At 42.2% G+C, this 27,286-nt stretch overlaps 1 protein-coding gene across 1 annotated transcript in view; it reads left to right on the top strand.

Annotated features, from left to right (window-relative positions):
- LOC126204183 (ras-like protein family member 10B) overlaps nucleotides 1–27,286 on the top strand; it is a 190,299-nt gene that overhangs the window by 107,802 nt on the left and 55,211 nt on the right. Inside the window, exon 4 of the mRNA XM_049938587.1 lies at nucleotides 7,502–7,705. Coding sequence (XP_049794544.1) covers nucleotides 7,502–7,705 — 204 coding nt within the window. The remainder of the gene's footprint in view (nucleotides 1–7,501; nucleotides 7,706–27,286) is intronic.

Below are 27,286 nucleotides of genomic sequence, written 5' to 3'. Positions count from 1 at the left end.
TCCCTGGTTCGATTCCGGCGCGAAGCAAAGGGCCTGGAATGGTTGTCATTGTCTGATCTTAGCTTTTTCTGGCAAACACTTTGAACATGTCCTTTCCTATGACAGTAAAAGCAAATAGCTTGGCGTGACGGGCAATTTTCACGCGAATGTCTAGTTGCACACCGCGGGCATGATTTGAGCACGGCATTGGCCTGCTTACGCGGCACACGTGTTTGCGAGCTAGGCTGCAGCGGCGCGAACGTGCGCGAGGGCCGTTTAGCGTCCCGTGCTGCGCGCCCGGCGGGCCGGTCAATGCGACACACTGCTGGCGAAGTTTCAAATGATTCCTGAGCAAAGTCAAGTGTGTCTTGCCTATCCAATATGTCTATCACCTGTTGAAGGGAGGGATTAACTAGTTTCAAAATCTGTTCCCGTATGCGAACATCAGAAACGTTCTGTGCAATTGCATCACGCACCATAGTATCTGAATACGGAAGTCCACATTCACATGCAAAATCACAATCCCTAGTAAGTCCTTGCAATGTTGCAACCCACTCCCTATTAGTCTGACCGGCCGTACGTATGGTACGAAAGAATGTATACCTTTTTGCAACTACATTAACTGTTTCTTTGAAATAGGCATCTAAAGCAGACAAAATTTCTTCGTAGGACAGAGTTGCTACGTCGCGTCGGGGAAACAATTTCACTATCACACGGTAGGTGGACACACTGACACAAGAAAGCAAAAACGGCTGCCGCTCATTACCTTGAATGCCGTAGGCGGCTAGATGGAAGCCGAATTGTCGGGACCACTCAGTCCAAGACTCGTGGGCTGGGTCGAAGCTACGAAACGGAGGTGCAACGGCGGGTCATGGCTGCGGTAGCAATGAAGCGGCGCGGCCGCATCGTTTTGCAGCGCACGTTGACCCTGGACGAGCTGTCCAAGGGCATCCAATAACGCCTGCGTCTGCTGATTCTGCAAGCGATAAAATTCGGACAGTACATCTGGCGAAGCCATGACACAAGTAATGTAAGCAAAGCAAGAAGAACGAAGACCGTTTTTACGCTCGTCGCCAAAATTGTAGTGTCGGCAGACTTGCCAACACTACACACACTAATTGAAAGAGGCGGCCAAGATGCACGCGCTAACTCACGAAGGATGGAGTGAGGTCTGAAACAGGAGACTTAATGAATGTGATAAAGAAAATACGTATCTTTGGAATATACTTAACTTTTAATACATCCTTGTATACATCGTTCTTGATGAGACATCTGGAGATTGTGGCGATACAAGTGACTCTTTATATACAAGCTATTTAAGGCTAATGGCGCCTTGCTAAGTCGTAGCCATTAACTTAGCTGAAGGCTATTCTAACTGTCTCTCGGCAAATGAGAGAAATGGCTTCGTCCGTATAGTCGCTAGCAACGTCGTCGTACAACTGGGACGAGTGCTAGTCCGTCTCTCGAGACCTGCCGTGTGGTGGCGCTCGGTCTGCGATCACACAGTGGCGACACGCGGGTCCGACATGTACTAATGGACCGCGGCCGATTTAAGCTACCACCTAGCAAGTGTGGTGTCTGGCAGTGACACCACACTTCTGTTACCCAAGGATTTCTATTAGCCCTCGTCTTTTTACCTACTTGATCCTCTGCTGCCTTCACTACTTCATCCCTCAGAGCTACCCATTCTTCTTCTACTGTATTTCTTTCCCCCATTCCTGTCAATTGTTCCCTTATGCTCTCCCTGAAACTCTCTACAACCTCTGGTTCTTTCAGTTTATCCAGGTCCCATCTCCTTAAATTCCCACCTTTTTGCAGTTTCTTCAGTTTCAATCTGCAGTTCATAACCAATAGATTGTGGTCAGAATCCACATCTGCCCCTGGAAATGTCTTACAATTTAAAACCTGGTTCCTAAATCTCTGTCTTACCATTATATAAACTATCTGATACCTTTTAGTATCTCCAGGATTCTTCTAGGTATACAACCTTCTTTTATGATTCTTGAACCAAGTGTTAGCTATGATTAAGTTATGCTCTGTGTAAAATTCTACAAGGCGGCTTCCTCTTTCATTTCTTCCCCCCAATCCATATTCACCTACTATGTTTCCTTCTCTCCCTTTTCCTACTGACGAATTCCAGTCACCCATGACTATTAAATTTTCGTCTCCCTTCACTACCTGAATAATTTCTTTTACCTCGTCATACATTTCATCAATTTCTTCATCATCTGCAGAGCTAGTTGGCATATAAATTTGTACTACTGTAGTAGGCATGGGTTTTGTGTCTATCTTGGCCACAATAATGCGTTCACTATGCTGTTTGTAGTAGCTAACCCGCACTCCTATTTTTTTATTCATTATTAAACCTACTCCTGCATTACCCCTATTTGATTTTGTATTTATAAGCCTATAATCACCTGACCAAAAGTCTTGTTCCTCCTGCCACCGAACTTCACTAATTCCCACTATATCTAACTTTAACCTATCCATTTCCCTTTTTAAATTTTCTAACCTACCTGCCCGATTAAGGGATCTGACATTCCACGCTCCGATCCGTAGAATGCCAGTTTTCTTTCTCCTGATAACGACGTCCTCTTGAGTAGTCCCCACCCGGAGATCCGAATGGGGGACTATTTTACCTCCGGAATATTTTACCCAAGAGGACGCCATCATCATTTAATCATACAGTAAAGCTGCATGTCCTCGGGAAAAATTACGGCTGTAGTTTCCCCTTGCTTTCAGCCGTTCGCAGTACCAGCACAGCAAGGCCGTTTTGGTTAATGTTACAAGGCCAGATCAGTCAATCATCCAGACTGTTGCCCCTGCAACTACTGAAAAGGCTGCTGCCCCTCTTCAGGAACCACATGTTTGTCTGGCCTCTTAACAGATACCCCTCCGTTGTGGTTGCACCTACGGTACGGCCATCTGTATCGCTGAGGCACGCAAGCCTCCCCACCAACGGCAAGGTCCATGGTTCATGGGGGAAGGAGAAGAGGTTATAAGATGAAGAGAAGAGGTTATAAGATGAATATTCACAAAATTAAAATCGAAAATAATGAAAGTTAATGTATTCTAATTAAATCAGACAATGCTGACGGAATTAAATTAGTGAATTACAGTTTAAAAGTAGTCGATAATTTTTTTATATTTGAGCTGTAAAATAAGTAACTACAGCCGAAGAAGATAGCATGGTAGCATATAAGACACAGACAGGCAATAGCAAGAAAGAAGAATTTTTTAACATATAACATAAATTTCAAATAGCAAGAAAAAAGAATTTTTAAACAAGTAACATAAATTTCTGAAGGCATTTATCGCACTGAAGTGGAACGTGAGCATTAAACAGTTCAGACAAGACGACAACACAAGCTTTTGAAATGTGGTGCTATAGACGAATGCTGAACATCTGATAGTAGTCAAATAACTATACTGGTGTGCAAAACTTTAGCACCAAAGTAACTTTCGTATGATAAATCACTGCCAAGTAACATACACTACTGGTCATTAAATATGCTACACCACGATGATGACGTGCTACAGATGCGAAATTTAACCGACAGGAAGAAGATGCTGTGATATGCAAATGATTAGCTTCTCAGAGCATTCACACAAGGTTGGCGCCGGTGGCGAGAGCTACAGCGCGCTGATATGAGGAAAGTTTCCAACCGATTTCTCATACACAAACAACAGTTGACCGGTGTTGCCTGGTGAAACGTTGTTCTGATGCCTCGTGTAAGGAGGAGAAATGCGTACCATCACGTTCCAGATTTCGAGACAGAATTTCGTTGTGGAAATTATTAAAAGCATCTCGCATTGAAGTTTGCGCTATATTTGGAACTTCTGCTAAACTTTTGCCAGTCTTGGGGATTTTGCGATCTTTTAAATATGGCATGCTTTTTTCGCTCCTTCTGAAACAGGTATCTGACGCGTTTTGTTTACCATGGGGAATCAGTACCATCACTTATTAATTATGCCCATGCAAAGTTATACGAGGTTTGCCCAGACAGTAATACACCGCATTTTTTTCCTTAGCCGAAAACAATTCTACGAATGCGAAACGTTACGTATACAGTATTTGAAGTCTCCTGAGTGAGGGCTCCAAACTTTCCGTCACTTCCGACCGGTAGCGTCTGTAGGTGATGTACGTTACAAGTAACGTGCCGTCACTGAATTTCTCACTGCAGAGAAAGGAACTGTGGGGAATATCCACAAACGTTTGTGCAAAGTCTTTGGAGCATCTGCTGTCGACAGAAGTACAGTTAGTCGCTGGGCACGGAGGGTGGGGTCATCAGAAGGCGGTTCGGCGGTCGGGAGATCATCCACGGGTGTCACACCTGACACACCTCACCTAGCCCCCTCGGACGTCCACTTGTTTGGGCCATTAGAGGATGCCATTCGTGGACGACATTTTGAGGACGATGAGGAGATGATTCACATAGCGAAGTATTGGCTCCACCACCAGGACAGGGGTTGGTACTGACACGGCATACACGCCCTTGTTTCGCATTGGAGGAAGGCCATAGAATTGGATGGAGATTATGTGGAAAAATACGGTGTGTAGATAAAACACCATTCTTTCGTGTGTGTAATTCTTATTATGTTCAATAAAGAACTGTTGAAGAAATAAAATGCGGTGCATTACTTTCTGGGCATGCCACGTATCTCTACCTAGCCCACCAAAACGATCGTCCGCAACTCGTGGTCGTGCGGTAGCGTTCTCGCTTCCCACGCCCGGGTTCCCGGGTTCGATTCCCGGCGGGGTCAGGGAATTTCTCTGCCTCGTGATGACTGGGTGTTGTGTGATGTCCTTAGGTTAGTTAGGTTTAAGTAGTACTAATTCTAGGGGACTGATGACCTCAAATGTTAAGTCCCATAGTCCTCAGAGCCATTTGAACCAAAACGATCATGTTCATCAATGTCGGACGTTTTCTCGTATGGCATGAGGTAGAGTTACGTAATGCACCAAGGAACACTGTCGATCTTGATCGTCTGGGTGGTCCAGGTGTTACGGTGTGGGGAGGTATAACACAGCAAGGGCGTATTGATTTCCAAATCTTTGAGCATGATACACTCACTGGCCAACATTCTGTGACGCCGTACTCCTTCCACAAGTGCGTCTTTTCATGGGTGCAATCGGCCATGACCACATTGTGGATTGCAGTGCGCGACCACATCGAAGCGCTAAAGTGGAGCAGCTCTTGGACCGAGAGGTTAATTGACGAGTGGATTGGCCTGCCCTTTCCTCTGACTTGAAACCCATCGAGCACGACGGCGATGCGTTGGAAATACGAATTGCTGCACGTCCGCGTGAACCAATGACCATCCAGCACCAGTAAGCCGCGCTGGTGGAGGAACGGAACAGCCTGTTACAAGAACTCCTTAGCAATCTTGTGACCAGCATGGGAAAATATTGCAGAGCATACTTTGCTGTCCGTGGTGATTACACAACCTGTTAAGAATCAAGTGCTGTCTCTTTCAATGGCCAGCGAACCAAGACAAATCACGGCGAGCTGCAGTGTAATTATTGTCTTTGAATGAAAGTCACAGTTATCTTTGTTTCATACCGTTTTCCTTGCTATACAGTGACAGTTCTTTGTATGTGTGATCAAGATATGTTACTTCGCAGTGACACATCATGCCAGAGTTACTTTCGTCCCTAACTTCTGCACCTGCAAACCATTGTAAGCAGGAAGTACTGAATGGAACTGAAGAGAAAAGAAATTCAGGGCACAACTCAATTAAAAGAAGGGCTCGGCTGTCAGGAAAGAGCCTGAGGCATCAAGGAATAATCAGTTCAGGTTCAAATGATTATAGGTTTCAGTAGTTACGCAGAGATGAAGAGGCTTGCTCGGGATAGACTAGCACGGAGAGCTGCATCGAACTCGTTTTCATACGGAATGTCACAGCAGCAACAATACATTTAACTAAAAATTGTATTCAGTAGATCTGCATTCCTATCAGCTTGCAAGAAATATTTCCAATAGCTGTTGACGTTTAATAGGATAAGTGTAAATTTTAACGAGTCTCTCGCAATGAGCGTCAAATTACACTACTGCCCGTTAAAATTGCTACACCAAGAAGAAATGCAGATGATAAACGGGTATTCATTGGACAAATGTATTATACTAGAACTGACATGTGATTGCATTTTCACGCAATTTGGGTGCATAGATCCTTAGAAATCAGTACCCAGAAGAACCATCTATGGCCGGAATAACGGCCTTCATACGCCGGGAATTGAATCAAACAGAGCTTGGATGGCGTGTACAGGTACAGCTGCCCATGTAGCTTCAACACGATACCACAGTTCATCAAGAGTAGTGACTGGCGTATTGTGACGAGCCAGTTGCTCGGCCACCATTGACCACACGCTTCCAATTCGTGAGAGATCTGGAGAATGTGCTGGCCAGGGCAACAGTCGAACATTTTCTGTATCCAGAAAGGCCCGTACAGGACCTGCAACATGCGGTTGTGCATTATCCTGTTGAAATGTAGGGTTTCGCAGGAATCGAATAAGGGGTAGAGCCACGGGTCGTAACACATCTGAAATGCAACGTCCACTGTTCAAAATGCCGTCAATGCGAACAAGAGGTGACCGAGACGTGTAACCAATGGCACCCCATACCATCACGCAGGGTGATACGCCATTACAGCGATGACGAATACACGCTTCCAATGTGCGTTCACCGCGATGTCGCCAAACACGGATGCGGCATCATGATGCTGTAAACAGAACCTGGATTCATCCGAAAAAATGACGTTTTGGCATTCGTGCACCCAGGTCCGTCGTTGAGTATACCATCACAGGCCCTGCTGTCTAATGCAGCGTCAAGGGTAACCTCAGCCATGGTCGCCGAGCTGATAGTCCACGCTGCTGCAAACGTCGTCGAACTGTTCGTGCAGATGGTTGTTGTCTTGCAAACGTCCCCATCTGTTGACTCAGGGATGGAGACGCGGCTGCATGAACCGTTACAGCCATGCGGATAAGATTTCTGTCTTCTCGACTGCTAGTGATACGAGTCCGTTGGGATCCAGCACGGCGTTCCATATTACCTTCCTGAACCCACCGATTACATATTGTGCTAACAGTCATTGGATCTCGACCAACACCAGCAGCAATGTCGCATTACGATAAACCGCAATCGCGATACGCTACAATCCGACCTTTATCAAAGCCGGAAACATGATGGTATGCATTTCTCCTCCTTACACGAGGCATCACAACAACGTTTCACCAAGCAACACCGGTCAACTGCTGTTTGTGTATGAGAAATCGGTTGGAAACTTTCCTCATGTCAGCACGTTGTATGTGTCGCCACCGGCGCCAATCTTGTGTGTATGATCTGAAAAGCTAATCATTTGCATATCACAGCATCTTCTTCCTGTCGGTTAAATTTCGCTCCTGTAGCACGTCATTTTTGTGGTGTAGCAATTTTAATGGTCAGTAATGTATTTCATGTGTATGTAACGGAACAGCAAAACTGTGATGCTGATTTGCGGACGGCGGCCGTTGTGTGCGCAGCAGTTCGTGTGGAACGAGTTCAGCGACGACTACTCGGCGACGGACCGCCGCTACGCCTACTACCCCACCGTGGTGATCAACGAGCGCCTGTACGAGCTAAAGGTCTCCGACATACCCGTCATCCCCTACTTCCCCATCAACTCCTTCTACGAGTGGGCCGACTTCCGCTTCTACGGACTCAGGAGCGCCAACGCTTACGTGCTGGTGAGTACGGAGTGTAAACAACGACATTTCCAGTTCCACTTCGCATTGTGGTGAGGAACATTTCTGCTGTCTTTAGCGTAACTCTGCAAAGCGAAATGGAGGCCTGGTCAGGGCGGCAGCAACATCAAGTTTATGCCTGAGTAGCAGGGAGAGGGAAGTGGCAACAGTGTATAATCCATCATTCTTAGAAGTGCACGAAGTTAAGCGCTGTCTGGCGTGGTCGTCACATGGATGGATGACCATCCAGGCCACCATACGCTGTTGCCATTTTTCGGGGTGCACTCAGCCTCGTGATGCCAATTGAGGAGCTACTCGACCGAGTAGTAGCGGCTTCGGTCAAGAATACCATCGACCGGGAGAGTTGTGTGCTGCCCCCTCCCCTCCTATCCCCATCGTCCACTGAGGATGACACGGCGGTCGGATGGTCCCGGTAGGCCACTCGTGGCCTGAAATCGGAGTGCTTAGAAGTGCAACATTGTCACGTCCGTCTGCAGGGTGTCTCAGGAGGAATGGTCGCTATTCAGCGATATGACAGGAACCCTCATTTGAAGTGAAAAATTTAATATGGATATACACCCTATTCCCCTTGGTTTCCGACATACACTCTTAAGACAAAAAAATCACGCTCCATGAAGGAATTATTCAAATGGGACGGAAATCTGTAGATTTGTTACAACTTCAGAACAATTGGATGATTTACTCAAGTGAAAGAGCTTGAGAAACTGAGTAAATCAATAACGCATTGGTCCATCTCTGGCATATATGCAGTCAGGCAGTTATTCGCTGTGGCATTGATTGGTAGGGTTGTTGGATGTGCTCTAGAGGGATGGCGTGCCAAATTTTGTCCAGCTGACATGTTAGAGCGTCAAAATCTCGAGCTGGCTGGAGGGCTCGGCCAATAATTCTCCAAATAATCTCATTTGGGAAGAGATCCTATCTGTCTTCAGTGATGAGTCCCAATTCGAACAGAGCCCCAATGACTAGCGTCTGGAGACGCCTGGACTTTGATGGGATACCAATCTGTAGTCTGCATACTACCCGACAACCAGGAGTGGAAGCCTTTGCAGCCATTTCTTTTCATAGTAGGACTCCTTTGGTTGTCGTCCGCGGCACCCTTACAGCACAGCATAAAGTCGGCGATACTCTACGCACCTTTTAGTTGCCTTCATGACAAGCCATACTTGGCTTACAGTTCATCAAGGTAATACCTGCCGACACACAGCAGTGTCGGCAGAATTTAGTGCGATGACCTGTCATATGTTACATTACCAGATGGCAAGTTTGTCTTATTTGCAGATGATACAAAAATTGCAATAAATAGTAAATCAAATACAAATTTAGAAAAGGTAGCTAATCAAACTTTTACTGACATTAATAAGTGGTTCATAGCCAATTCACTGTCATCAAACTTTGAAAAGACCCACTGTATGCAGTTCAGAACTTCCAAGAGATTTCCTTCTGGCGTGTGTATAAAATATCATGACATGGAAATAGAAGAGGTTGAGAGTGTAAAATTCTGGGGATTACAACTTGATAATAAATTCACTTGGGAGCAACGTACTAACGAACTGCTAAAGCGCCTAAACAAGTCTGTGTTTGCAATCCGAATGATGTCAGACATAGGAGATATAAATATAAAAAAACTGGCATATTTTGCTTATTTTCACTCCATTATGTTATATCGTATCATATTTTGGGGTAACTCCACAAACAGAGAAAAAATGTTTAGAGTACCGAAGCGTATAATAAGAGTAATGAGTAGTGTAAATCCAAGAACATCTTGTCGAAACCTATTCAAAGAATTGGGCATATTAACCACAGCTTCTCAGTATATTTATTCCTTAATGAAGTTTGTTCTAAATAATACATCTCTTTTTCCAACTAACTGCTTAGTACACAGTATCAATACTAGGAATAAGAACAATATACATAAAGATTTAAAATCACTTACTCTTGCCCAGGAAGGAGTCCAGTATTCAGCAACGCATATTTTCAACAAGTTACCAGCAACCATTAAGAGTTTAGTTTCAGACAAGGCACAATTTAAACATAATTTACAAGAATTTTTGGTGGACAGCTCCTTCTGTTCCATCCAAGAGTTTCTCAACAAGTGCAGTAGACCATTTTAATGAAAATTTATTATACTTTAATTTTTGACAATACTCGGTTATAACAGCCAAGTAACTACCTACTGTGTGAATGATGGATGTATGGAAAGCAGATGTAAGTCTTAAGTCTGTAAATAGTGGAAGCTTAATTTTAAATCTTGTACATAATCTGACTGTTCGTAACTGAGGATCATTGAAATGAATAATTTACTTTAATTTTTGACAATACTTGGTTGTAATAGCCAAGAAACTAGCAAATGTCTGAATGATGAATTTAATGAAAGCAGATGTAAGTATTAAATCTGTAAATATTAGAAGCTTAAATTTAATTCATGTACACAATTTTACTGTTTATTGACTGGCGATCATTAAAATTAATGAAATTCAAGTTTTTTCAATTAAATTTTTGTAATGTGTCTATCTGACATGTTCCACACCCAGGAGGATTCCCTCTTTTATGGGTTTATGGAATGAATAATTAATCTAATCTCTAATCTAATCTACTACTTGCCTTCGTGCTTGTCGAATCCTATCTTTGCAAGTAAGGTCGACCAGTCTCTACCCAATTTATAACATTTGGAGCATAATGGGCAGAGCTCTTCAACCAGCTCACGTTTTCGACTATCTAACGCGCCAATTGGACAGAATTTGGTACGATATTCCTCAAGAAGATATCCAACAACTGCCGGCCGTTGGCGGCCGAGCGGTTCTGGCGCTACAGTCTGGAACCGCGCGACCGCTACGGTCGCAAGTTCGAATCCTGCCTCGGGCGTGGATGTGTGTGTTGTCCTTAGGTTAGTTAGGTTTAAGTAGTTCTAAGTTCTAGGGGACTTATGACCTCAGCAGTTGAGTCCCATAGTGCTCAGAGCCATTTGAACCATATCCAACAACTCCATCAATCTAAGCCAAGCCGAATAAGTACTGCAAGGGGGCAAGAGGTGGACCAACGTGTTACTGACTTGCTCAGTTTGTAATGCTCTTCTTCTCGGATAAATCATCCAATTTTTCTGAGATTGTCATCATTTCTTTGTCGGTACATGTACACTCTTTGACATAAAACTCGACCGGCGGGCGGCCGCTTCAGAGGCTAAGTCCGCGCCGATCGCGACATGGGACAAAAAAACTGGCCAACTCGCTAATTCTCTAAGTCCGGTTATCTGCACAATCTGGCAACACTGTAGACTGCGGCACTTCCTGGAGGAAAACTTGTCCCATGATAGAGAAACCCTAGGCTGATTACGCCTGTGGTCTAGCGGTAGCGTGCGTTGTTTCTGTTCATAATGTCAGTGGATCGAGAGCAGCTGGCATAAAATATTTTTATACCCTCTTCTGTCTGAATGCTGAAGACGTGAATGTAATGGTAGCATAGATTCAATCTATTTCGCTTTGTGACACACCGGTATCAAAATTTTATCCAGTAACGATTTTGCGGCAGATTTCCTGCAGACTGTCCTCCTCTGGACGCCGTATGCAAAGCTCCGGGATCCATTTGCTGGCTACTGGCAGCGACCGTGGCGACAGCAGCGGCGCTGCACTCCCCCGTTCTTTATCGAAAGCGCCTGCTACCGCTCATCGCTTTTGATGATTTAAAACGCTTTATTATTAAATGTTGCTCCACAGAAAATTTATACAATTTCCATTCACGCTCAAAAGCAACGGAGACAGACGCCCTGATTAGTAGGCGGGTATTATATTACATTAATCGGCAAGAGCTGAGTATGGCCCGAAATTAATTTTATAGACTGGGACGAAATTAAACCACCTCACTACATTCGATGAATTTATAAATGCTTCATACCTCGTTTCTTTTCCTTTCAAACTCAATTATTTGTGCAACTTTTGGTCAATGTTTGGATGTTTTCGTCAAGCCAGAGTGAGCGTCTGTGGTGTAAAGTGTATTACAGTTCTTGTTTCATTCCTTATGGTAAGTCTATGCGATAAACTGTGTGAATACCTTGCAATGCATGCTCTGTAGCAGTGCAGGAACACTGCACATTTGGAGTTCCATGTATGGGTTCATGAAGTATTTATTGTTGATCGGAAGTGATAGTTAAGGTCGTCAGATTTAAACCAGAAAAATTTGTCGTTTTGAAGGTTTCAGAGAACGGAAAGGAATTGCTAACGCCGGTGTTAGAAAACGTCTACAGTTAAATGCTATTGCAAAAATTTAGAAGAAGGGAACTATATTAATGAACATGTGCACTTCATGAACAACCTTCTGACATGTTAGACCTATATGACGAACAAAGCTCAAATTTATATCGTTGAAAGTCGGTTTGAATCTTTTCAGGACCTATTTTACAGTGAAGCACCTTGGAATTTGCAAAGCAGAAATCCATGATATTAACTTAATTTACTAAGTCGAAATCGGACGAAGGTTGATGTTTAAAGGCATTCTTCAGATTTCGCATAAGAAATTTTTACTAGCAGTTTGCAACACCATTAATTAAAATGGAAAGTAAAAGGTTCTAGTCAGCGGCTTCTACCGTGCTATGTCTTATAGTACAAGCACTGCAAAGCACAAGGGAACCTCTGAGCTAACGACACACTGGCGGCCAGAGGCGGACTATAGTTACTGCGATGTTGCCTGAGCCTCAAAACGCAACCTTAAACACACAGAGGAGGTGGAGATTACTGTTTTAACGTCCCGTCGACAACGATGTCATTAGAGACGGAGCACAAGCTCGGATTAGGGAAGGATGGGGAAGGAAATCGGCCGTGCCCTTCCTAAGGAACCATCCCGGCATTTGCCTGAAGCGATTTAGGGAAATCATTGAAAACCTAAATCAGGATGGCCGGGCGCGGGATTGCACCGTCGTCCTCCCGAATGCACACACAAACAGGTGTTACTTATGTGAAGAACGCCGTTCTTGGAGTCCAGAAATTAAATATACTTTCTAATTGTGTCATCTTGCAGTGGATTATATCGTACGAGTCTTCGATGTGGAAAACGAATGTCAAGTGAACTTAGCGAGGTAACGCCGACCTACACCCGGAAGTAAATGCACTATCAGAGTGTTGACAAATACTTGCTACGACGCTGCCATTTCTCGGCTCTCTGACGAGGCAGCTCTTCAGCGAAATGCTTGCCGTGATTCTCCGATACGGTTCTTCAGAGTGGAGACGCGCGCGCACGTTTGGTTTTTATGCGGCGTTCTCCCCTGATGGTTTCTGACGTCGCCTTGTGGGCTATGTATACATATGAGACATTCAATTATCATTAATCCAGAATGATACAAGTTTCAGCTTCCGGCGTGGAAGAAGGCTGTTGACGCCGACATTATATCATTTCAACGTAGGGAAAGCAAAACGGATCATTCAATGTTTCTCATTCAACATAAAGCATGTGAGATAAATTTCCGTAACGTTCATAATCATCTAAAAATACAAACGAAGTAAAAATACACCGGTAGCTTATTCGAATTGAATATAATGTAAGATACCAAACGCTTTGCACCTCTATGTCGAATTTGTCCACTTGCAATCTTTTGCAGCATACACATAGAATGTCATGATTACCACGAGAATGAAGAAATATGTTGGTAAGGATGGAAGCAAGAAGAGACGCAGTCAACAAATATTCTATTCCTCGTGGCATTCATTTCATTTGACACGTAAGAAGAGGTAAAGCGGGAATTTACTTTCGTTAACACGAAAGATATGCCGCACATATTGATAACGAGGAAGTCTGCGTCTTCATACGTTTCCTTAACAAATATCAACTTTAAATTGCATAACGCAAACATTTTTAACAGACGCGAATTCCTACCCAGCATCTATTGTCCCTGTTAACGAACGACGAGAGATGTTAAATATTGCTTCTTCACAAGTAACTTACTTGAAATGCCGTGAGGTAAAGCTGTGTGTTGGATTCGAACCCGGAACCTAATCGGATTGCTATCGAAGCACAGTCAAATGTGACATATCGGATTTTTGCGGCAGTAGCTAGATGTTTTAACTGAAATGACGAGACGAAACATTAATTTTTTCCTTCCCAGGACTCCAACCCGACACCTATCGCTGTTATATTCTAGAGAAAACGAACGTTAAATATGGGTTTGTTGCACCAGCAGTGACATGTGAGCATGTTTGAACTGAAATAAGCGCTCACTGGGAATAGAGCCCCACACATATCGTTGTTGACTACACACAAAGAGAAGTCAGCTACCGAATTTTTCTCCACCAGCTGCTCAGAATAGCATCTTGAACTTACAGTCATCTCGCAAATAGTTCTGTGTCTCACTGGGAGTTAAAAACGTCAGATATCGTTAGTGTTGACAGCGAATGAGAATACATTAAAAATCAAAATTATTATCCACCATCAGATAGGTGTTCTCATGATAGAGCTTGATAATACATAATTAAATCTTTAGTGCCGGGCCAGGATTCGATCCCATTCACGCGTAATATGTGAAGGTGTTGTGGAATCTGCAGTTTTGAACAAACAACAAATTGTAGCCGAGCTGTATTGCCACGAAGGGATCAGATTCCGCGTTAAGGGCGGTCTGAGTTGCATTCCCAGTTCAGAACCAATTTTATCGACATACAGAAGCTCAAATAAAAGACGGAATAAGTGTCCTGTGACCATACATAGCGTTTGTGTCGTCACTTGAAATAAATAACTAGTATAAGAAAGGTTACTGGTGATAGAGTTTCTACATGTCGCCACTCCCGACTTTATTGTGGTTCAACCTACCGTCTACTTGGTAAAGAAGGAATATCATCTTTAATGTGAATTTTCAGACCACGCAGCCATTATATCTCCTTCACTTGGTGTAGCCAGGAGAGAATGGAATCTGTCTCTCCCTATCTAAAATCATTGACAGAAGTGGGAATCGAACCCAGACCATAGGTATAACAACCTACCATCCGTCCAACAGACCACGAGATCCTCTTCTCTGCGAGTCATTTTTCTATCGTAACACAGTTGCGCCACACTGGATGAGAATTCTGACACACAGGCTCCCTGTAGTAATTTGCAGCATGTTCAGTAAATTCATTTATTTGGTTGACCGAATCACCATGAACTAGCTGCCTCGACTATTTTGTAATCACAGAAATAAAATCACGTAACTGCCACCTACACACAACTGCCAACAGTGTAGGATGCAGAAGTTTAAATAGGAAGTGTTCCTTTCCACTTGAGCTATTCTATTGCGCTATCTGTTACTAGAAAACGTCGTTCAGTCCAAAAGAAAAGCTGTAACTGTTTGTCTCTCAGAAGCAAGACCTGGCCATATGCATAATCTCACAGTGCTGTGGAATCCAAAAGTTCTGGAGGAATAGTTGCCGAGCTCTGGAGCTGTTGTAGCTACGTGTCAGCTTGTAGCATAGATAAGATGTCGCGAGTTCGAATACATTCAGTGCTACATTTTTTAAAACGCAATTCTGCTCTCTGCTGAAGTTATCAATCTAATGGAACTTTGAACATAATTCCCTTCACTTCTCAACCCAAAGTAGTCGCATGTGGAAAAAGGACTAACTACTGTGACATTTTGTTCTATTCAGGTTTAATAGACAGCAGGCAGCAGATGCATCTCGAAGATGTGCAGGGAGAGCGCATCGTGCCATAATATGTCAGAAAAGTATTTTCTACATTAGCCGTCGTGTGGTAGTGATATTTTATTCTTCTTCAAACTTTGACAGCTTTAACTCAGAACAAGTTTTCTACATGCATGTAATCAATAAACTGCATGTGCATTGTCAGACTGTCATAGGTAACATCAGAGAATTCGCATATATCGTTGATGATTAATTTCTCTCTCATGTTTACTATTGTTTTAACAACACTAAAGGAAACCTTACGAAAATTGTGCACTGTATTATAAGAAATGAAATAAAACTAACCATGATAACCTTACGACGAAAGTATCTGTACACAAGCATGCCTCTATCGACACGAATTAGTAAAATACTACTCACTTAGATTTTGATTGGGTCTGTGTTTAATTGGTATGCTGTGTCATACTCAAGAGGTATGCAAATGTGGCATTTCATAAATATAGTTACGTATTCCTAGAAACCCAAAATTCGCTTGTCAGCAGCGGAAAGAGGCGTTACCTGTTGTGCAGCATTGTAAGTTTTTCAACATTGCACTATGAGCTGAAAGCGTTTTCTTGCGATTTCCTTATTGATGTTTGATCTGACTGCTTGTAGCTCTTTCACAGAAGGGATAAAAACGTTACAGTCAGTGAGACTGGAACTGCGAACCGTAATAGACGCTGTTTTACAGGTCAGCACGTTACCACAGAGCTGGCGAAGAGGTATGGGTCTCAGCTTCCTATTTCGAAGGCAATAGTAACTAGAACTCGTAAACCGCTATTTAAAGGTCGAGATTAGTTGCGATTTCCACCTGCAACGACTTTCCTGGGCTGAAAACCGTAAATTTTCAATCTTTTGTTACCCTTCAAGCGATAATAACTCAGATTATTCAATGGAAATGACAGGTAAAATCAAGTGAACTTTGAGGCTTAATTCCGTGCACACCAGGAAGTAACTCGTCGATCACAGAGTTGCCAAACATACGTTGCCTTGTTGCCAAATCTCAGTTACAGTACCAGCAGGAATAAGACGAACCGATGTGATCCTACAGCGGTCTGGGAAGTGACCATAGCTGGTGTCTCCAAGTCGCGGCTGCTACGGCCTGGAATACGTAATGCGTCTGATTCGCTTTCTGTAACTAGGTTTAGGGACTGGAGCGTAGTTACTAATAATACTCAGAACTGACTGCAAACTGAGCATCATAAATCAGTAACTCTCATTGTTGTTTTTATATTTCTTTCGTAAGTGTACTCAAAACTAAGAAAGTCATTCACAGGCGTTTTCGTGCCTCGCCGATAGTCGAGCACAACAAACAAAAATAAAAAAGAATGTGTGTGTGTGTGTGTGTGTGTGTGTGTGAGAGAGAGAGAGAGAGAGAGAGAGAGAAATAAAAAGCAATGAGAGAGAGTGTAAAAAATTGTTGTAAAGAAATTGAATCATGGTATTTAAAGAAATCTTTCATTAAAATGACACGTTCCACATCATTACGAAATGTCGTATTCATGATCTATGGAACAAGAGTTAATCTAATGTAATCTAATCTAATCACATCATATTGATGATTAGCCATGAAGAGTCATGAATTACCGAAATTTTTGCCAATACCAGTAACCAAATCTAAACTTGAAAATAAAAGACGACAATTTTTGTAATAAACCGTGACTCCTATCAAGACCCTTTCGTCCCTGTTATCTAACCACGAAAGATGTCTGATATACCTCCATTCTGAAGTAACAAAGTGTGCATGCATTTAAAGATGAAGTGCATGATGTGAAGTTCTGTGACGGAGATACGAACCCAACACGTAATCCGATTGTTAACTAAGAAAAATCAAATGCTACGTATCGGTTTTTCTTACGAGCCGCTAGGTGTCTGAATCTAAAATAAGGATACAAACGTTTGTGCCTAAGCGACAATCGAACTGCACACCTACCGTGCATCCACGAATATAGCTTAAGTATCAGTTGCTTACTCATGAACAGTAAGATGTGTGCGTGTTTGACCAGAAATAACGACACCTGTTGCGATTGTTGGCAACACATGAACAGACATTGAAATTGCGCGTTAATTTTCACTAGCAGGTCGGTGTGCACTTGATAAAGCTAGAAATGAAATTATGAATATTTTTGTACTGGATCAGGTTTCAGACCCACATACTTACCTTTGGAGGAGACCTAGAGAAGATTGCAGTCTTGGGAAAAGGAACGAAATGACTGAACTATACTGTTACGAGAGATTCAGATCCTCGAAAGAGGAGATACGAATTCGAATCACAGTCCAGCACCAAATTTTTAAACGTCTCTAGTTCAATCAAGTACAACTAAAATAAGAGCCCTGTCCCTGTAAATGGCTATCGGTTCATCAAATAAAATAAAATTTGCTAATGTAAGTAAGCTTACTGGCGACTGTATTTCTGTTTACCATGACTTCCGCGGTGTCATTTCCCAACGTAAACCGGCTCTGCCCAGTCGGTAATGAAGGAACGTGATGTTTAATGCGGATTCTGGATTATAACGTCTTTCTCTTGAGGTTACCAGAGGTAAAATAAATATGTTTGTGCCTCTTAAAAGTAAATGCCTGAACCCACGCATTGCACCTGTGATAGCTCGTTCCACCAGACCATTGTGGTCACATGACCCAGCCCCAGGAGTGTACTGTAACGGATGATGTGCTTAGCTTACAAAATTAGTCACGGTGGAAAAAATGCGAGTCTATTAAATGGTCAAGTAGAAGCAAGCTTCTGACGCAGAGATTATGCTATTCTCATGTCAGCAGGATGTAAAGACTCTTCTAGGCATCATAGGCAGGATGTGAAGCCATGTTGATTTTTCACAAATTCAGCAAATTTCTTAGTTCGAGAAAATCCACTGTGAAGTGTGAAGTTTCCGGATAATTCGATTATTACTGTTATTATTAATATCATTTTATTCATACCGCTGCTGTAACACAAGTGCTTGAACATCATTTAATGCCTTTTGGTCACTATAGAAGTAGTTTCCCAAGAACAGTTTCTTTCCCTGTCTACGGAATCCTTTTCATGTTAATATCAAACACCAGCAATTAGTCGTAGATTACATTAAAACTAAAGTAATTGACGAAGACGTTACTTGGTAACAAAATCGCACTGCCTTTCTTCATTTACTTTCGCCTAGAAATGGCTATCGAGTACTGACAAACCAAAAGGCAAGTGATCTTACTGCCTTCCGATATACGTTGCTGTTAGTTCTTCCACATGATTTGGTCGACATGACCTGTTTCAAGTTGTGTATGACAGACAGTGTTTTAGAAAATCTATTGTTTCCCTTTGAAAATAAAAGAAGTACATATTTTCATTCTAAGCTGTCCAAGTACAAAATTTTCGCAATATTAGTTCAAATTTAATATTCGCTTCTATAATGTAGGAAACTATTTCACAGTCGCAAAACTCGCATCCGAAACGTTGACCTTACACTTAGTCGCTGACCATAAATTCTAGCTCAGAGTGACACCAGTTTAAATAACCTAATGTAGCGAAGACTGTTTGCCAGTGCTCTTTCTCACCGGAAAATACGCAATTCACTCATTTGGCTCCGTAAGTACACTGTAACAGTAATTTCTGTGTGAAATTTGTCAGTAAGCTTTCGCCTTCCAACCGGCAAAATACGGAAGAGTACGGCCGGTAAACAATTCACAAACCACGATTTAGTGCCGATAAGACGATTTCTTTAAACACTGTCGAAGCTGAGGGAATTTAGTTTCTGCTTAAATCGTCTTAAGCAGCAACATTCACAGATATCTCAAATAGGAAAAAGCTGAATATCCAGGTACGAAGGTTGTAAAACAAACTTCCCACGGTTTGTGTCAGGTTGATCTTTTCGTCTGATAACACTGCTTAAGTATTCTAAGAGGTATCACAAGTAGTATCCCTGTAGCTGTGGGAATCATTGGTTGAAAACGAGTTTAACACCAATGGGTACAGTGCTGCTAAAGTTTCAAAATTATTATCAACCTAAGTCTGAGTTCATCCACAAACTGAGGCGTATTTATAATATTGAAGCTAGACTGTGTATCCTTGTCTTTCTTGAGTGGTCATTGGAAGGCGTTTACACACACGTATACAATACTATGAATACTTCGAACGCTATGGTTAACGTTGCTCTCATAAACTTTTTTTTTAAATTCTTCTGGATCTTAAGCGTACAATATGTGTTGTAGATACAGTCTTAGACCAAAAAATTGACCGCCGAGTCGTTCACGTAAGGTGGACAATACAGTCATGCTCCTCTCAGAATTCTATGTCTGGCAATATGCTCGATCTGGCAACATGTAGACTGCGGCACTTCCCAGAGGAAGTCTTGGCTCCAGTCTTAGTACATTACTCTTGACTACGACCGTAGTCTTGAGGTAAAACGCGAGACCAGCTAATATGATATTGTAGATACGCTTGAATTACACTCATAGCTTAAGCACCGAGAGGAAAGGGGCGATAAAAATTTTGTCGATATGTGCTTTCGGTCGCCAGACGTCATATTAGCTGGTCTCGCGTTTTACCTCAAGACTACGGTCGTGTTCCAGCAGCGGTATGAATAAAATGATATTAATAATAACAGTAATAATCCAATTATCCGGCAACTTCACACTTCACAGTGGATTTTCGCGAACTAAGAAATTTGCTGAATTTGTGAAAAATCAAAATGGCTTCACATCCTGCCTATGATGCCTAGAAGAGTCTTTACATCCTGCTGACATGAGAATAGCATAATCTCTGCGTCAGAAGCTTGCTTCTACTTGACCATTTAATAGACTCGCATTTTTTCCACCGTGACTAATTTTGTAAGCTAAGCACATCATCCGTTACAGCACACTCCTGGGGCTGGGTCATGTGACCACAATGGTCTGGTGGAACGAGCTATCACAGGTGCAATGCGTGGGTTCAGGCATTTACTTTTAAGAGGCACAAACATATTTATTTTACCTCTGGTAACCTCAAGAGAAAGACGTTATAATCCAGAATCCGCATTAAACATCACGTTCCTTCATTACCGACTGGGCAGAGCCGGTTTACGTTGGGAAATGACACAGCGGAAGTCATGGTAAACAGAAATACAGTCGCCAGTAAGCTTACTTACATTAGCAAATTTTATTTTATTTGATGAACCGATAGCCATTTACAGGGACAGGGCTCTTATTTTACTTGTACTTGATTGAACTAGAGACGTTTAAAAATTTGGTGCTGGACTGTGATTCGAATTCGTATCTCCTCTTTCGAGGATCTGAATCTCTCGGAACAGTATAGTTCAGTCATTTCGTTCCTTTTCCCAAGACTGCAATCTTCTCTAGGTCTCCTCCAAAGGTAAGTATGTGGGTCTGAAACCTGATCCAGTACAAAAATATTCATAATTTCATTTCTAGCTTTATCAAGTGCACACCGACCTGCTAGTGAAAATTAACGCGCAATTTCAATGTCTGTTCATGTGTTGCCAACAATCGCAACAGGTGTCGTTATTTCTGGTCAAACACGCACACATCTTACTGTTCATGAGTAAGCAACTGATACTTAAGCTATATTCGTGGATGCACGGTAGGTGTGCAGTTCGATTGTCGCTTAGGCACAAACGTTTGTATCCTTATTTTAGATTCAGACACCTAGCGGCTCGTAAGAAAAACCGATACGTAGCATTTGATTTTTCTTAGTTAACAATCGGATTACGTGTTGGGTTCGTATCTCCGTCACAGAACTTCACATCATGCACTTCATCTTTAAATGCATGCACACTTTGTTACTTCAGAATGGAGGTATATCAGACATCTTTCGTGGTTAGATAACAGGGACGAAAGGGTCTTGATAGGAGTCACGGTTTATTACAAAAATTGTCGTCTTTTATTTTCAAGTTTAGATTTGGTTACTGGTATTGGCAAAAATTTCGGTAATTCATGACTCTTCATGGCTAATCATCAATATGATGTGATTAGATTAGATTACATTAGATTAACTCTTGTTCCATAGATCATGAATACGACATTTCGTAATGATGTGGAACGTGTCATTTTAATGAAAGATTTCTTTAAATACCATGATTCAATTTCTTTACAACAATATTTTACACTCTCTCTCATTGCTTTTTATTTCTCTCTCTCTCTCTCTCTCTCTCTCACACACACACACACACACACACACATTCTTTTTTATTTTTGTTTGTTGTGCTCGACTATCGGCGAGGCACGAAAACGCCTGTGAATGACTTTCTTAGTTTTGAGTACACTTACGAAAGAAATATAAAAACAACAATGAGAGTTACTGATTTATGATGCTCAGTTTGCAGTCAGTTCTGAGTATTATTAGTAACTACGCTCCAGTCCCTAAACCTAGTTACAGAAAGCGAATCAGACGCATTACGTATTCCAGGCCGTAGCAGCCGCGACTTGGAGACACCAGCTATGGTCACTTCCCAGACCGCTGTAGGATCACATCGGTTCGTCTTATTCCTGCTGGTACTGTAACTGAGATTTGGCAACAAGGCAACGTATGTTTGGCAACTCTGTGATCGACGAGTTACTTCCTGGTGTGCACGGAATTAAGCCTCAAAGTTCACTTGATTTTACCTGTCATTTCCATTGAATAATCTGAGTTATTATCGCTTGAAGGGTAACAAAAGATTGAAAATTTACGGTTTTCAGCCCAGGAAAGTCGTTGCAGGTGGAAATCGCAACTAATCTCGACCTTTAAATAGCGGTTTACGAGTTCTAGTTACTATTGCCTTCGAAATAGGAAGCTGAGACCCATACCTCTTCGCCAGCTCTGTGGTAACGTGCTGACCTGTAAAACAGCGTCTATTACGGTTCGCAGTTCCAGTCTCACTGACTGTAACGTTTTTATCCCTTCTGTGAAAGAGCTACAAGCAGTCAGATCAAACATCAATAAGGAAATCGCAAGAAAACGCTTTCAGCTCATAGTGCAATGTTGAAAAACTTACAATGCTGCACAACAGGTAACGCCTCTTTCCGCTGCTGACAAGCGAATTTTGGTTTCTAGGAATACGTAACTATATTTATGAAATGCCACATTTGCATACCTCTTGAGTATGACACAGCATACCAATTAAACACAGACCCAATCAAAATCTAAGTGAGTAGTATTTTACTAATTCGTGTCGATAGAGGCATGCTTGTGTACAGATACTTTCGTCGTAAGGTTATCATGGTTAGTTTTATTTCATTTCTTATAATACAGTGCACAATTTTCGTAAGGTTTCCTTTAGTGTTGTTAAAACAATAGTAAACATGAGAGAGAAATTAATCATCAACGATATATGCGAATTCTCTGATGTTACCTATGACAGTCTGACAATGCACATGCAGTTTATTGATTACATGCATGTAGAAAACTTGTTCTGAGTTAAAGCTGTCAAAGTTTGAAGAAGAATAAAATATCACTACCACACGACGGCTAATGTAGAAAATACTTTTCTGACATATTATGGCACGATGCGCTCTCCCTGCACATCTTCGAGATGCATCTGCTGCCTGCTGTCTATTAAACCTGAATAGAACAAAATGTCACAGTAGTTAGTCCTTTTTCCACATGCGACTACTTTGGGTTGAGAAGTGAAGGGAATTATGTTCAAAGTTCCATTAGATTGATAACTTCAGCAGAGAGCAGAATTGCGTTTTAAAAAATGTAGCACTGAATGTATTCGAACTCGCGACATCTTATCTATGCTACAAGCTGACACGTAGCTACAACAGCTCCAGAGCTCGGCAACTATTCCTCCAGAACTTTTGGATTCCACAGCACTGTGAGATTATGCATATGGCCAGGTCTTGCTTCTGAGAGACAAACAGTTACAGCTTTTCTTTTGGACTGAACGACGTTTTCTAGTAACAGATAGCGCAATAGAATAGCTCAAGTGGAAAGGAACACTTCCTATTTAAACTTCTGCATCCTACACTGTTGGCAGTTGTGTGTAGGTGGCAGTTACGTGATTTTATTTCTGTGATTACAAAATAGTCGAGGCAGCTAGTTCATGGTGATTCGGTCAACCAAATAAATGAATTTACTGAACATGCTGCAAATTACTACAGGGAGCCTGTGTGTCAGAATTCTCATCCAGTGTGGCGCAACTGTGTTACGATAGAAAAATGACTCGCAGAGAAGAGGATCTCGTGGTCTGTTGGACGGATGGTAGGTTGTTATACCTATGGTCTGGGTTCGATTCCCACTTCTGTCAATGATTTTAGATAGGGAGAGATAGATTCCATTCTCTCCTGGCTACACCAAGTGAAGGAGATATAATGGCTGCGTGGTCTGAAAATTCACATTAAAGATGATATTCCTTCTTTACCAAGTAGACGGTAGGTTGAACCACAATAAAGTCGGGAGTGGCGACGTGTAGAAACTCTATCACCAGTAACCTTTTTTATACTAGTTATTTATTTCAAGTGACGACACAAACGCTATGTATGGTCACAGGACACTTATTCCGTCTTTTATTTGAGCTTCTGTATGTCGATAAAATTGGTTCTGAACTGGGAATGCAACTCAGACCGCCCTTAACGCGGAATTTGATCCCTTCGTGGCAATACAGCTCGGCTACAATTTGTTGTTTGTTCAAAACTGCAGATTCCACAACACCTTCACATATTACGCGTGAATGGGATCGAATCCTGGCCCGGCACTAAAGATTTAATTATGTATTATCAAGCTCTATCATGAGAACACCTATCTGATGGTGGATAATAATTTTGATTTTTAATGTATTCTCATTCGCTGTCAACACTAACGATATCTGACGTTTTTAACTCCCAGTGAGACACAGAACTATTTGCGAGATGACTGTAAGTTCAAGATGCTATTCTGAGCAGCTGGTGGAGAAAAATTCGGTAGCTGACTTCTCTTTGTGTGTAGTCAACAACGATATGTGTGGGGCTCTATTCCCAGTGAGCGCTTATTTCAGTTCAAACATGCTCACATGTCACTGCTGGTGCAACAAACCCATATTTAACGTTCGTTTTCTCTAGAATATAACAGCGATAAGTGTCGGGTTGGAGTCCTGGGAAGGAAAAAATTAATGTTTCGTCTCGTCATTTCAGTTAAAACATCTAGCTACTGCCGCAAAAATCCGATATGTCACATTTGACTGTGCTTCGATAGCAATCCGATTAGGTTCCGGGTTCGAATCCGTGTCCAACACACAGCTTTACCTCACGGCATTTCAAGTAAGTTACTTGTGAAGAAGCAATATTTAACATCTCTCGTCGTTCGTTAACAGGGACAATAGATGCTGGGTAGGAATTCGCGTCTGTTAAAAATGTTTGCGTTATGCAATTTAAAGTTGATATTTGTTAAGGAAACGTATGAAGACGCAGACTTCCTCGTTATCAATATGTGCGGCATATCTTTCGTGTTAACGAAAGTAAATTCCCACTTTACCTCTTCTTACGTGTCAAATGAAATGAATGCCACGAGGAATAGAATATTTGTTGACTGCGTCTCTTCTTGCTTCCATCCTTACCAACATATTTCTTCATTCTCGTGGTAATCATGACATTCTATGTGTATGCTGCAAAAGATTGCAAGTGGACAAATTCGACATAGAGGTGCAAAGCGTTTGGTATCTTACATTATATTCAATTCGAATAAGCTTCCGGTGTATTTTTACTTCGTTTGTATTTTTAGATGATTATGAACGTTACGGAAATTTATCTCACATGCTTTATGTTGAATGAGAAACATTGAATGATCCGTTTTGCTTTCCCTACGTTGAAATGATATAATGTCGGCGTCAACAGCCTTCTTCCACGCCGGAAGCTGAAACTTGTATCATTCTGGATTAATGATAATTGAATGTCTCATATGTATACATAGCCCACAAGGCGACGTCAGAAACCATCAGGGGAGAACGCCGCATAAAAACCAAACGTGCGCGCGCGTCTCCACTCTGAAGAACCGTATCGGAGAATCACGGCAAGCATTTCGCTGAAGAGCTGCCTCGTCAGAGAGCCGAGAAATGGCAGCGTCGTAGCAAGTATTTGTCAACACTCTGATAGTGCATTTACTTCCGGGTGTAGGTCGGCGTTACCTCGCTAAGTTCACTTGACATTCGTTTTCCACATCGAAGACTCGTACGATATAATCCACTGCAAGATGACACAATTAGAAAGTATATTTAATTTCTGGACTCCAAGAACGGCGTTCTTCACATAAGTAACACCTGTTTGTGTGTGCATTCGGGAGGACGACGGTGCAATCCCGCGCCCGGCCATCCTGATTTAGGTTTTCAATGATTTCCCTAAATCGCTTCAGGCAAATGCCGGGATGGTTCCTTAGGAAGGGCACGGCCGATTTCCTTCCCCATCCTTCCCTAATCCGAGCTTGTGCTCCGTCTCTAATGACATCGTTGTCGACGGGACGTTAAAACAGTAATCTCCACCTCCTCTGTGTGTTTAAGGTTGCGTTTTGAGGCTCAGGCAACATCGCAGTAACTATAGTCCGCCTCTGGCCGCCAGTGTGTCGTTAGCTCAGAGGTTCCCTTGTGCTTTGCAGTGCTTGTACTATAAGACATAGCACGGTAGAAGCCGCTGACTAGAACCTTTTACTTTCCATTTTAATTAATGGTGTTGCAAACTGCTAGTAAAAATTTCTTATGCGAAATCTGAAGAATGCCTTTAAACATCAACCTTCGTCCGATTTCGACTTAGTAAATTAAGTTAATATCATGGATTTCTGCTTTGCAAATTCCAAGGTGCTTCACTGTAAAATAGGTCCTGAAAAGATTCAAACCGACTTTCAACGATATAAATTTGAGCTTTGTTCGTCATATAGGTCTAACATGTCAGAAGGTTGTTCATGAAGTGCACATGTTCATTAATATAGTTCCCTTCTTCTAAATTTTTGCAATAGCATTTAACTGTAGACGTTTTCTAACACCGGCGTTAGCAATTCCTTTCCGTTCTCTGAAACCTTCAAAACGACAAATTTTTCTGGTTTAAATCTGACGACCTTAACTATCACTTCCGATCAACAATAAATACTTCATGAACCCATACATGGAACTCCAAATGTGCAGTGTTCCTGCACTGCTACAGAGCATGCATTGCAAGGTATTCACACAGTTTATCGCATAGACTTACCATAAGGAATGAAACAAGAACTGTAATACACTTTACACCACAGACGCTCACTCTGGCTTGACGAAAACATCCAAACATTGACCAAAAGTTGCACAAATAATTGAGTTTGAAAGGAAAAGAAACGAGGTATGAAGCATTTATAAATTCATCGAATGTAGTGAGGTGGTTTAATTTCGTCCCAGTCTATAAAATTAATTTCGGGCCATACTCAGCTCTTGCCGATTAATGTAATATAATACCCGCCTACTAATCAGGGCGTCTGTCTCCGTTGCTTTTGAGCGTGAATGGAAATTGTATAAATTTTCTGTGGAGCAACATTTAATAATAAAGCGTTTTAAATCATCAAAAGCGATGAGCGGTAGCAGGCGCTTTCGATAAAGAACGGGGGAGTGCAGCGCCGCTGCTGTCGCCACGGTCGCTGCCAGTAGCCAGCAAATGGATCCCGGAGCTTTGCATACGGCGTCCAGAGGAGGACAGTCTGCAGGAAATCTGCCGCAAAATCGTTACTGGATAAAATTTTGATACCGGTGTGTCACAAAGCGAAATAGATTGAATCTATGCTACCATTACATTCACGTCTTCAGCATTCAGACAGAAGAGGGTATAAAAATATTTTATGCCAGCTGCTCTCGATCCACTGACATTATGAACAGAAACAACGCACGCTACCGCTAGACCACAGGCGTAATCAGCCTAGGGTTTCTCTATCATGGGACAAGTTTTCCTCCAGGAAGTGCCGCAGTCTACAGTGTTGCCAGATTGTGCAGATAACCGGACTTAGAGAATTAGCGAGTTGGCCAGTTTTTTTGTCCCATGTCGCGAT

This window comes from Schistocerca nitens, chromosome 9 (genome assembly GCF_023898315.1).
Source record: "Schistocerca nitens isolate TAMUIC-IGC-003100 chromosome 9, iqSchNite1.1, whole genome shotgun sequence".
In the NCBI taxonomy this organism is placed as follows: domain Eukaryota; kingdom Metazoa; phylum Arthropoda; class Insecta; order Orthoptera; family Acrididae; genus Schistocerca; species Schistocerca nitens.
This window is presented reverse-complemented; position numbering and strand designations above follow the sequence as displayed.